This window comes from Melozone crissalis, unplaced genomic scaffold (genome assembly GCF_028551555.1).
Source record: "Melozone crissalis strain CALT ecotype California unplaced genomic scaffold, PUWL_Pcris_2 ptg000006l_1, whole genome shotgun sequence".
NCBI classification, from domain to species: Eukaryota; Metazoa; Chordata; class Aves; order Passeriformes; family Passerellidae; genus Melozone; species Melozone crissalis.
In genome coordinates, this window is record NW_026535784.1 from 39,527,644 (window position 1) to 39,541,203 (window position 13,560).

The 13,560-nt window shown below is 41.3% G+C and overlaps 1 protein-coding gene across 2 annotated transcripts in view; it reads right to left on the reverse strand.

Moving 5' to 3' along the window:
- The window catches only part of MANBA (mannosidase beta), a 48,171-nt gene extending 34,939 nt beyond the window's left edge, over positions 1-13,232 (reverse strand). Inside the window, exons 1-4 of one of the 2 annotated variants that reach the window (XM_054290114.1) lie at positions 13,044-13,232; positions 4,295-4,389; positions 3,702-3,807; positions 1,637-1,807 (exon numbers count right to left, since the gene is read on the reverse strand). In XM_054290114.1, coding sequence (XP_054146089.1) covers positions 1,637-1,807; positions 3,702-3,807; positions 4,295-4,389; positions 13,044-13,220 — 549 coding nt within the window. In that variant the 5' untranslated portion in view covers positions 13,221-13,232. Of the gene's footprint in view, positions 1-1,636; positions 1,808-3,701; positions 3,808-4,294; positions 4,390-12,752; positions 12,820-13,043 lie in introns of those variants that run through there. The other variant, XM_054290121.1, reaches the window with a different exon arrangement.
- Between the last annotated feature and the right edge of the window lie 328 nt (positions 13,233-13,560).

Here is a 13,560-nt window from a genome sequence, read left to right on the forward strand (position 1 = left end):
ACTGCACCTACTTCAAACAGAAAACCAGGGATAATATTCTTAGAAAACATGTACAATTGGAAATAATTTTCCCATTATAAAAAATAAACAAATGAATCACTGACAGGTTTCACTAAAAACACTGCAGAGACTGCTATCAAAAATAGTATGTCACAAGAACAATATGCCTCTATCACTGGGATACATTAGCAGTGACAGGTTTGTGTTCTGCCACAAATTCCTACTCAGATTTAGATAAGTTTACTGCACTTAATACTGCACCTGAAATGTGTAAATAGCTCTCCATTACTTTCAGATGGGAAGCAACCAGCTTATACCAATGTCCTGGTATGTTTGTTTAGTTTTAGATGTGACATAGCTGCTGTTGTTGCCAATACTTGGAAACTGCTCCAGAAATTTCCAGAAACATTTTGAATTCCAAGTACAATCAAAAAATTCATTTGAGGAAAAAACACTAGGGTACTTTCTAACAAATTTAAAGGTATAGTTCAGTGAGGCATAAAATCATTCCAGGTCTCTTTTGCTCTATAAATAAGACTACAGTTGTGTAAGTGCACTATTCCTTCCAAGGCTCTCCTTGCACTGATTTCGGAGAAACACAGTGGACTCAGAAGAACTAGTAAATTTTCTAAAATGTAAAGAAAATTAAAGTAGCAGCAAGCAGAAATAAAGACAGCATCTTAATCCTAAAGGATCTTTCCAGGACAACATGGAGTCCATAGTCCATGTTTACATTAATAAATTTTAAAGGAAATTATATCCAAGTTTAAATACCAGATTTACAGAATCCTAGTCATTTTTGAGGAAACTCTAGAAGGACTTTATTAGAAAGTTTGAAAATAATTATCAAGAAAGGCAAGGCATTTAAGAGGAAACAAATATGCAAAAACACCCAAAAAGAGAAATTAGAAAATAAGATCATCTAGACGTTGCCTCTATCTGCTGCAAAGCTATCAGAAATACATGAGATGCTACTCAAATGATAGTTTGCCCTGAGTTGTTTTAACACAAAGAAGCCATATCTTAAATCAAAGTTTCTAAGTCTCATTCATTTATATTACACTGTTGTTTCCATTGAATATGTACATATAAGTCACACTTGACAACACTAATAAGATGAGAACAGGTTCCCTGTTAGGTAACACTTCTTGGGACATGCCAGAGCTGCCCAGGATAAATAGCACAGCACATGAGCAACAGCAAACACTCAAAAAGCTACTTGGATGAGATTTTTACAACCTTTTTACCAGGCTATAACACACTGGTATTTGCAACAACGAATTCTATTGTCAGCATACATTGCTAAACCCACCCAGTGGATCAAAATGGAATGACTACACATTTCCCAATGCTATCCCGCCCTCTTAGCAGCAAGTCTCCTTGCTGACTCTTTGATGAAAACAGCCTTTTAAACATTCTTATCACTTAGATATGAAGCCTGGCCTTCTCACGCCTCCTGTATTGTCAACATACAAAAGCACAGGTTTCTAGGGGGGATGGGAGAAGGAAGCTGCAATGAAAAATATGCCCTGCTTATAAAACAACATTGCAGGTTTCAGAACACAACTGTAAGGACAGCTTGTGGTGCATTCCTCTTTCCCAGCCTGAAGCCAGAGACAGGCAATTCTGCCCGTACCTTTCTGATGAAATTAACGTGGCACTCTCCTTTCTGCACAGGTGGAGGGCACGCCGGGGGGATGCTGTGTCCTTTGTGACATCTGCTCTGCTCCGCTGCGTACGAAACGGCTGACAAGAAACGGACCTCAACGCAATTGACCTCCTGGATCACACTGCTAATATCAAAGCTCTGGGACAAAACACAGAACAAAACCATTACAGTGCTGACATTTATCTATGAGATTTATAATCACTATTACATGGGGATTTTAATACCATACATATATTATTCAAAAGCTTTTGAAGTACAGTCTCAGCGTGCTCTGGTTTTGAAAGAAAAGATGTTTCTGGGCAAACCGCTTTCTTCACATCAAGCTCTCGTTGCAGGTTGCAGCACTTGGCTTGCACAGAGAAGTACTTGAAGGACAAGGGCAGCAAGAGAATCTTTACCTTCGTTCCTCATCCAGAACCCATCTGCATCTTTGGAAAGACACCTTATTCCAACTCAAGAGAGCTGCTCCATACAGGAGTGCTTCCAGCTCACACTGTGCTGCCAGCTCAACCACCACAAGGCACTGACCTGCTTAGTCCATGAATGCTGCAAAGCTGTAGCTCATTCCCCAAAATGGAATGAGTTGCATTCTAATCCCCCAAATCTAAGACACACATTCTACATCAGCACGAAATGAAGCATTTGGGGGCTTCCTTGCCAGGTCACAAAATCCCCTTCAGTGTAGCTGGAGAACAGAAGAAATGTTCCATTTCAGAATTATCCTCTGCTATCACGGCAATGTGGTTCCAATGGCTAATACCCATTTATTCCTCAGAGTGCACATTTGTGAAAAGCCAAGTCTTGGCTATTTTTCTTTAATTTGGGAGCAACCCAGCTAGAATCACTTATTCCTGTAGCATACAGCAGGACATTAGAAAGCAAATAGCATTCCCCAGTCCAGAGCCTTCAGAGAGTCCTTCCTGCAGATGTTGTTGCCATGGGGAACAGGTGAACAAGGCACAAGCCTGGGTCACAGTAACCCCGGACTCAATTTAATGCAGTATATGCTGGTTTTACAGTGAAGGCCATTCCATGAATTGTTACAATCTGATACAAAATGAAGTTGCAGAAATATGGACAAAATAATACCACTTTTCTGACTTTCAGAGCCTGCTACTGACAAGCCTTTAGATACTCTCCAAACAGTAAATAATTACAATTTCATAAAAACTCTATGAAATTTTTGATTTCACTGATGGTAAAAGTAAGTCAAAGAGAAACTAAGTGGTTTGTCCTAGGTTACATAGACCCAGGTGGCAGAATGTCTTATGTCTCAGTCCAGTGCTTCTGCAATAAAACCTGCCAGAATGGTAAATGCTGGGATATGGAGACACCAGATTTCATTTATAATTCAGTTATTCCACTATCAATCTCCCTTTAACTCTTCAGATTTTTTGATTAAGATAAAAGCAAGAATTGTTCCTTTTGTTATTACCAGAATAATTTTGTATTTTAAAGCTATAAAATTAGTTTGAATGTTTTTGCCACTCTCAAGATCATTCCATACTGAATACTCTCATGCTGACATAAGCAAAGCTCAAAAACACAAGACAATGTTACCCAAAGTACCATATTCAAAATAAACCACCCTCTTTAAAAGCCAAAAGCATGAAACATATACACAGGCTTTACAGAACGTGCATTTTCATTGCAATATTGACATGTAAACCATTCTAATACCAATTAGTAAGCAGATTTACAGCTAATAAAACAGATTTAAGATTATGTTTTCTTGAAGCTGAGACAGATCCCAAGAAGCAAGACATATTATATTATTAGCTGAATTGATCCTCTTGCATTGGTCCTCTCATTTAGGACAAGGCACATTCACCTCTAGATATGACCCAGTTGCTAGTGAAAAGGTAAGTACACTTCCCTTCCTAACATTTACCTGATTACACATGCAGTCCTCAAGTCAACACTTTCTGCATCCAAGCACCTGCTTTTATGGGTAGGTGAATGCACTGGAAGTGCTCAGAACAAAAGGGCTTTGAAGAAAGCAGAAATAAACAGAAACAAACACATTACTCACGTATCTGGTGAACATGTTGTCTGTTCTCCCGAGAGTGACATTGTTGAGTAGGATCTGTGCTACTGTATCTACTCCCTCAAAAACCAAATTCACTTTCTGCCACTTTCTACAAAAGAAAACACATGTGAAAAACTGTCAGAGTACCTAGAGTTAAAAACACACAGGGCACAGACAATGTAAAAATGTGCATCACTATTATACCAGCAGTTGCTTCAGCTACTTTTGACTCAGTGTAGCTACACTGTACCTTTAAATAGTCAAACTAAGATGATAGCTGAAGTAGCTCAAGTCAGCATGTTCAAGAACACATCAGGTTCACACACCCACCAGATATTAGATGGGATAACTTTCAATTAGCCTAAGTACTATCTTTTTTTCAGCTGACAATTCATAAGTAATTTTTAACAATCAATTTAAAAAAAAAAGAAAAAAGCAACAATTGAAATGTTCTGTAGCAACAGCTTTGCTGCTGCACATGATTGCATAATTTATCAGATACAAAAGTATTAAGCAGATTTTGAGTGGACGGATTAACTTGCAATTCTGCATGAAAGATGGCACAGAACTATTTTAGACATATCTTTACTGCATACCTGATGTCAAAAGGAGTTTTGAATGTCCTGCTGTAAGTCCAGTTATCTAGTGAGATCCATCTGTACATCACATCATTAAATCTATAGTATGGATCCTAATAACAGACCAACAAAAAGAAAATTACATTATTTATTTAGTTATAGTGTTACTACATTAAAAGCATCACAATATCCATTAGATGAACACTTATTTCAGTCAGTCTGCAAATGCAAAATCAGGACCTCAATTAGTCCTGGTACTCCTTTTCACCCTTAAAATTTACTGTGAAAGCAAAGCTTTAGTAATATTTGACTTTACTTATATAGCTCAAAACCCTGTCTGCTATAATCACGCAAACTACAAGTAGCAGGATTTGTTTTTACAGAAGAAATTACTGTTCTGGAAATTAACCAATAAATCCAGAGAGCCTGTGACTTAATGAGAGGAAAAGAAATATGATCACCCTCATAATCATGGAGAAAGTAAGACTAATAGGATTTTAAAAGGCAGAGAAACAGCATTTTAGGCCTCTAGGGACAGCAGTGAACAAATCTCTAGTTTAAAGTTATTGCAAATAATCCAGTTGTTCCTTGTCAGCTGGACTTGCTGTGGTAAGGATAAATTAAATTGTTGTGTGTAGAGGGGTGGAGAAAGAGAAGAAGGAGAAGCAACACCATTCTGATTTTGGTAAAAAACTAAATTAGTACTTTTGAGAATAGTATTGCATTTACACCAAAGGTGTCCTTCTCCCTTTAACCACACTACCTAGTAACAACAGAAGGCACAGTTGGTCTGAGCTACATCCTCAGCCTTTCTGGTTTCATGCTGTATTTATTACCTTACAGTGGGTCACCATGTCCCTCATCCAGCTTAAAGGACCTGACACCCCACAGCCTCACACCTCACACAAAGGCAGCAAAAAGGTCCCATCCCTGTCAGAGAGCACACAGGCAGTGTCCCATGCTGTGTCAGAGAGCTGTGTCAGAGAGCACACAGACAGTGTCCCATCCCTGTCACAGAGCACACAGGCAGTGTCCCATGCTGTGTCAGAGAGCTGTGTCAGAGAGCACACAGGCAGTGTCCCATCCCTGTCAGAGCACACAGGCAGTGTCCCATGCTGTGTCAGAGAGCACACAGACAGTGTCCCATCCCTGTCAGAGCACACAGGCAGTGTCCCATCCCCTGTCACAGTGCCAGTACCCGGGTCCCAGCCTGGCAGCCCCGTTGCAGCCCCTGCAGCAGCTGCAGGGCTGAGCTGCTGCCCCAAACAAAGGCCAATCTCTTCTGGCCTGCGTGACTCAACCCAGCTCAGAGAGAGGGGAGCTGTGTTAGGGTTTGCTTTGACAGGAGTGTTCTAACAGCACCAACACACTTAACTACCCACCCTGGACATTCTCAGTCACACTGAAGAAAATCTGCCCAGCTTTTTTTTTTTTCTTTCCTACTTGCTGGAACTTAATTTTTCTCCCCATTTCAGGAGTCAGTATGCATAGTTACAACATTTGGAATTTGAAGTCTTCTGAAAAAAAATGGTCTTGTACCTCATATTTGTTTTACAACTAACAGGGTCAGGCTCCATAACAAAGACATGAACCTATTTTCATAGCAGAACAAAATCATAACATCTAGGTGACTCTCCTCAGCAGCACAGACCCTTCTGGAGTCCTACAGGAATACAAACATCATTCCTTGAGTTTATACAGAGAGAAAGGTGTCACCCTGCTTCTACATGCCACTCTCTACCAAATTTCTTACTACAAGGGAAGGGTCAAAAAGGAAAAGCCTTGTCACCTGAGTAAAACTGTGGCCTCTGTATTGATAATACAGTGTATTCTCTAAAAGTTGAGTCATCATGAGGTTACAGGACTAGCACTGAATTTTAAGACATTTATTCCATTACTTTTGGTGAATATATCTCAGACTTATTGAGATGCAAAAGTTAAATCCAAGAAATGCATATTAATATGCAAAATTTAGGATCATAAAAGAAACTTCACTGAGATCATTGTACTAAGATAATGAGAGGCTAGCACAGGATGTCAGAGACTGTGAAACCCCACAACATGTACTTTAAAAATCACATTTTTTAACAACGGTCTTGCTTTAACATTATATACGATCCTATATATATTTACATATGCATATATATTCGTATTTCACATTACATACTATTTTATTTCACATTATGCTTGGAAAAATGTGCATGTGAAATTTCAATATTTGCCACTTGTATGTGTGAAATATTTAACAAAAGTGAGAGGAAAGTTGCAAATGCACTACCAATAGCAGACTGTAAAGCCATTTGATTAATGGTCAAACAATCAACATCAGTGCCTCGGCAAAGATGCACAAAAGAAATCTGCACCATTTCTCCCACAAAAGCAGATACCAAGATGCTAACGAACAAAGTCCTGACTTCTGGAAAATACAAAACTGGTTGTCTAGCAGGAGAAATGCAGGAATATTTTATCAGAGGCAGAAATCATTGCCAAATGGGCTCCTACAGGAGCTTACAGAGTGACATGATTAAATCTCAGAATATACTACAGATCCTTTTTCCTGAAGGAGCTTTCTTCTTTACTAGTCTACAGCCTTCAAACTTCAAGAAATGCACTGACTGCTGAAATAGGTGTCATAGAAGTGCAAATTAGCCCTTCTGACTCACAGGCCCTTTTAGATGGAAAGCTCACAGTTCCGTGTACCTTCATGTACAAGTTAACAGTTTACTGATATCATTGCTACCTAACCAGTAGGACAGCTCATATATCACATAAAAGCTGTTAAATGCTAATAGCTGGTCAGCCATTTTAACCATGACAAATGTTGAGTGTTGTAAAATCAGTTGTGGCAAAGCTCAAGCAATGCTTTTAAGACAATTCTCAAGGTTCAGGAGAAATGCATGATCAAAACAAACTCCTCTAAGAAAGCAGAATTACTTTGCCAATACACTTGTGAGGTTATTGACTTTCCCATTATTAAATACAACTGTTCTGAGTGCTGGAAGATGTAATCATGTAAGTCAAATTATTTGGATTTCTCTGAAACAGAATTTCATCCCACATTAAATCATTTCACATCAAAATGAAAGGCTTAGTTCAGAAAAGTGCATGCAAAAAAAAAAATACAAATTTAAACCACTTAAAGGCACAAGAAGAAATTGAAAGATGGTAGGAAATAGGCTGCACATCTATTAAATACACTTCACATTCAATAGCTCACCAACTCAGTATGTTCCTGGAAGCAATTCATAGAGGGGTGGAGTCAACTATAGCTATTTTTAGATCCCACCCAACATAACAGCCTTGCATTTTCCTGCTCCCTGCAATTTGGGGGGAAAATCTGAAGTACTCAAGCTGCCTGCCTGTTTGTTCCCTGCTCTCAGACTCAACGCTGCAAGCAAGCAGGAAATCGCCTCCTAAGAGGGGGTTAAAAGCTCTGCTACAGATCATCAAAAGGAAGCAATTTCCAGGTCGGCTAGCAGGACATCAGCAGGGCTTCACAGGCACTGGCAGCACTACAGTGAAGGACCTGCCAGTGCCCAGATGGAAGCTTCTCCTTGCAATGATTTTAAGGGGATATTGAAAAGCCACGGCGATATAAGCCAAGAGCTTCTCCTGTTAAGCAGGAAATGGATGAGATATGAAAATATGAGAAGCTCCAAGCCCAAGGGAGCGAGCGAGTGGGCATACCCTGGCTCAAAGAAAGGACACCTCCTGGTCACCCAGGACCCAGGAGTTCTGAGGGGCACGGCACAAACACCTGAATGACACCAGAGTCAGCTGTACCCAGGTGGAAGATCTGCATGAAGTAAAACGAAATTTAATAAAGAGAACAAAAACCAGATTCCTTTGCCTTACCCTGCTTTTGTAATGGTCTAATTTGAAGTCACCTTACATGCTCTTCTCTCATAAATTAACTCTGCTGATATTTTATCATGTACACCATAAGAAAATTCTGATGGTGTAACCACCAGAACAAAATTTGTAAGTGATGTTTCATGATTTACAGTTTAATGATTCTGCTCTGGGCAACTTCAGTGAAAGCTAAGTAGTTAATATTTACTTATCTATACCCATGTGCTCCTTGACATCACAAGTGATAGCAGTCAGGACATTTATATAATTTTCACAGCCTGAAGTCAGGCTGAACTAACAGCAGTGATGAATGGATCATACTGTCGGAGCGTGAGTTTGGAAGTTCCTCCTAAAGTAACTAAATTTCAGCAGCTGCTCTCAGAAAGCAATAAACTGAATGTCACAGCCAATGTTCAAGATGTGTCACAGCAGAACACTAGGCCAAATATGACTAAAGAGTTAACATAGTAATACCCACTGCTTAATAGTACTTGAATACTTGGATGTATTTAACAGACCACTATAAATCTTACCTCTTTTAAAATCACAAGCTTTTGAAAGAAAAAATAAAGTGTCCTTTAATATTTATGCTAAGTTTTACTAAGGGCTTTGAATGTTTGCACACGTGTTCTCACAGTTCAGCAGAGCACCTGTATTTCACTGGAAAATAATATAATCATCAACTATTCCAACAATGAATGCCACCTAACCTGAACAGAACCATAGGATACCAAATGGAATTGTTACCTGGCTTGTTCCAAAAAAAAAAAATCTAAGTTGTGATGAAGTGTCAGAAAATACACAACAGCATATTTTCTACAAATGCAGAAACCACACCACTTTCCAGAAATGTAGAGCTACCAGCTATTAGTACATAAACTTCTGTCTCTTCTAGTAAGTTTTGATATCCAAGTATGACCAAGAACACAGTTAGCTTCCCTGTCAAGTGCATGCCCTTGTCTGACAGGCCAGAACATGCAGTGTTACCCAGCCCCTACATCAGTATCACACTTGCAGACCTCTCATAATACTCTATACAAGTCTTAGTCACAACTAATAAGACAGAACAGCCTTATGTATAAATGCAAATGGCTGTCATATGAGAAAATCCAGCTACAACAGCCACATTCCTCAGAATTGGAAATTTACAGGAGTCACCTGCCAGCAAGAAATGGCATCGTGCAGAACCTGGAGAGTATGTGGCAGAGGAGGCTTATTTCCAGCACACAGACTTAATAAGCAAGTTACCTGTGGGTACATATGGCTCACCAGAACAGTGCCTGAAAGAAAATACTACACTGATGGTGGTCAAAAGCAAAACTTCCAGACAAAATGGTTTTGGCAAATCTTTTCCTGGAGCTGCAGGGTTAGTAGAAGATTCACTGCAAGTTTGTAAAATGTCTGCATTCAAAACAAAGCTTTGCTCTAACTTTATGCAAGTGACTATTACCCTTCCCTATGTGCATTTCTCATGTGTTTTTTAATTTTACATGTAAACAGTAGTAAGAGCTACAGTGTCTTAATAAAATGCTATTAAAACAATCCAGCCAAACACATACTCTGATGCAATCTCCTGGCCCTGGAGCTTTTATCATAGTTAATCCAGCATTTGAACTACACTGATTGAATATGAAAGAAAATAATACTTTGGTAAGAAACTCAAGAGTCTTCCCCAAGAGCATTTTTTGAGCCACGTGCATTTGGTGCATTCAGAAAGACGGGTTTGTCCAATGTATATTTTATGAGCCAGAATAAAGATATCTCTAGAACAAATGCTGAGGGGATCCAGAGAGATGAGTAATGAACCCTCAGCATCAGAGAGATGTTTTTCAATTCAAGTGTATGGCTTGCACAGCAGATTAAAGTAAGGCTAAAGACACGCAATCAGCTAGAGCATCCCTGTGCAAAAACAGTTTGTGTGTCGACCTAAATTTGAAATGAACCACACAATGATAAATAAATTGCTTGCAGCCTAGTCTTGCAATCTAAGCCACGTTCTGAAGGCTTAATACTCATCAGCTTACCCCTGCTGCCCTCCTTCCCCTCGTTGTGAGGTGCCCACTAAGCTACATTGCTGGAGTAGGCCCTTCCAAATTCTGCTTTGAATTTCTGTTCTGGGTGCTAACCCATTGAAAATCTCACAGGTACAAAAGCAAAGGATGCAGAGATTTGCCACTTGCAAATCACACACAAAAACAGCATGTAGATTTCACCAGGTCGCTGAACATAGGGGTCCTGCTATCTAGAAGTGATTTTGTTCTCCTATTTCCTGGTACAGCTTTTCAGATCAATCTCCACTTTTGATTACAAGCAGGGTTACTGACCTAGTGACATCTTCTGTAAGATGAATAAAGATCCTAAATTCCATTGCAAAGAGCAAAAGGAGCAAATGAAAAAATAATACCTAAGATCAAAACTTGTATTTAGGCATCTATAATAAATCTCCTGCTTCTATACTTGACACAACACCAAAAAGGGCTGATTTCCAGAGATAATGAACTCTGAAAAGTGAAGCAAACAGTGCTCCATGCCTCTACAATTAGGGCAGCGTGCATGCTTTTGTGTAAATAGGAATACAGGAAAATAGAAACATGATTTTAGGCAGCTGCACTTGAAAACCTTGGGTCACATTCACTGCAGTGAAGAAACCTCAGGACAAACAGCTGAGCCCCCCTCTGGAACATGAAGCCTCACACTGCAATAATGAATGATGTCACTGACTCCCTCCAAGAGTCAAACAACCCAGTCTTGCTGCTTTGTAGAATGCAAAGCATTTAACACCACCTGAAATAGATTTCAAATCTGCTAAGGTTGCTCTGCTGTTTTGGGGAGCATTGATCTGCATTCTATCTTTTACACAAAAATGAGATTTCAAAACAATTTAGTTATCCAAGTGCAAATTTGCACGAATGCTTTTTTCTGTAAACTGAGCTTTGCTAAAATAAGAATGGGTTTAAGCTGGCCTTGAGTTACCTGTACACACCTATACATAGAAACAGGCTACCTCATTATTCTGAGCTTGGAACTAGCCAGACACCAGCTGGGTCCAGTCCAGAGATCAAGCAACCACACTAGTGAACCATTTTGATTAACTCAGCACTTCAACAGCAGCATCACCAACTTGGCAACAGCTTCCAGTCCACCAGCTGTACCAGCACGTGTTTGGAGCAAGTTCTTACTTGTATTCAAGTGAACATGTTCTAAGTGATCACAACCAACCATCATGGATTTAATTAGCCAAGCACCCACTGCTGCCCAGCTGGCTGACTAAGCTCTCATGCCTCTGTGCAGGCTTGGGATTCTGCCCAGGCACATGAGAGTTCATGATCCTCATTTCCAAATATACTGCTAAATTACAGGTCAGTTTGCAGCAATGCATTTAAATTAGCAATCACATCTTCTCACTTTGTAGGTGTACTTAGTGTGAGTAGTTAAATGTGAGTCTTTCGTTACATCACTGCCTTGTGTGCCTGAGTCAGTGCATTGGTCACAGTTTCTCCTGATGATTATTCACACTTCTTGCAGGAACACCTCCCAGCACAGCCAAACGTGACATCCCAGACATCCAGTTCACCTTGAGCACTTCTGCATCAGAGAAACCAGCACAGTTCCCTTCATGGATCCTCCACATAAAGTCTCCCTGCTTGCCCCCTGCACATTTGACAACTATAAAAGAGCCCTTCTGAAACTTTAATTCTCAATGTCCAAGATGTCACATCACTTAGTACACAGATGTTAAAACAACAGATCATCATAGCTCTGCCTATCCCTTCATAGCACAGTTCTTTTTCCAATGTTGATGCTCTGTATCTGGCAGTGACACTCTTTGGAATCTATTATTAGTGCTGGGATTCCCAACCTGTGCCAACACAGAAAATGCTAAAATTATCCTGCCCAAATGGTGTCACTTTCTCCTTTTACTTCTCTAACTTTAATCAAAGTACAATAAGCTGAAGGATAAAACCTAAGAAATAAAAAATACAAAATACATACATCCAGAATGTGGTTTTTAAATTAATGATGCACAAGAACTGCACAATCAGGCCCACAATAAAGGAGGGGCAATATGACATACTCACACCATACAACAGTACATTTTCCAGCACAGAACTGTATTTATCATCTTTATAGATGACTTTGTTAACTTCACTGTGTTTTATTTCTTTGTTCCAGGTACATGTTTCATTTTCCTTGTTTCCTTTTAAAAAGGCATCTTATTTCAACAATGATGCAGTTAGTGCCACGTTTCTTGTTAGGTCTGACTCACAGGCACCTTATGCTAGTATCAGATTACTTCACTACCCATCTGCAACTGTAGTTTTGAAAATTTTTTCAAGAAAGTGGTTGCTGTGTTTCTATCAATTAAAAAATCTAATAAAGACAAGTATAAACAGAAGCAGAAAAGCTTCTTCGAAGTGTTAAAATAGGAGTTCATCCTTTAAATTTAACTTGTTTCAGACTATACTTTCTTTAGGCAGAATGGGTGTATATGACCTCAACTGTTCTGATAGTCCCTACAAGTTTTACAAGGGCTTTTTAATGGCCTGAATTCCCTAAACTTACTGCATCAACTGCATTAACTTTCCATTCTTTTCAGGTACCACTGTAGGTACGCATGACTTACACGCTGTGAGGGTATTGCGGGTATCTGGTGTCAGCCCCTTGGCTGCGTGTCAAAACCACAATCTCACATACTGCAAAGCTTCCATCTGTATCCTCGGCCTTATGCGGGACTGAGCACACTGCGGCCACCAAAGGAAGCCGGGCTGCTGCCCCGGCGATGCCGAGCAAGCCTGCAGTGGCCGGGCAGCCGCCGGGAGAGGGCTGTGTTCCGGAGGGCTGGGTTCTCCCCTCCGAGGCGGGCTGCCCTCGGCGGGAAGGGCTGCTCCAGGGCCCGGCTCTCGGGGTACCGTACCTGGATGAGGCCCTGGCAGAGCAGCGCGGTGTGAACGCAGCCCGGCACCTCCGCTGGGAGCGACACCGAGCCGTTCCCGCTGCGGAGCTGCCAGCTCCCCCGCAGGCTGTGCACCTCCGGGCCGCCCGTGGCCACCGCCAGCGGCAGCAGCAGCACCAGCAGCGCGGCAGGACCCATGACTACAGCCGCCGGGAGCGGCGAGTGGGGGCGGTGCTCCCAAGGAAGGAAGGGAGGCAGGGAAGGCAGGACGGCGGCGCTGCTGAGGGCGGTGCAGCGCGGCTGCGCGCAGGGCCTGCGGGCGGCCGGGGCGGCGCTGCCCCGGGGCTGGGCCCCGAGCGCGAGGGTCAACGGCCGGGCCGCGCTCCCGCCCCGGCTGCGGCGGCCCCAACGCAGTGCCCCGCCCCGGCACGGCGGCCAAGGGGCGGGTTGGTTTTCTTTTTTCCTCCAAGAGGCACGGCGGAACAGCGATAACAGGAGCTCTAATACGGTTCCGAATCGCTCGATGCAGCAAATGCAC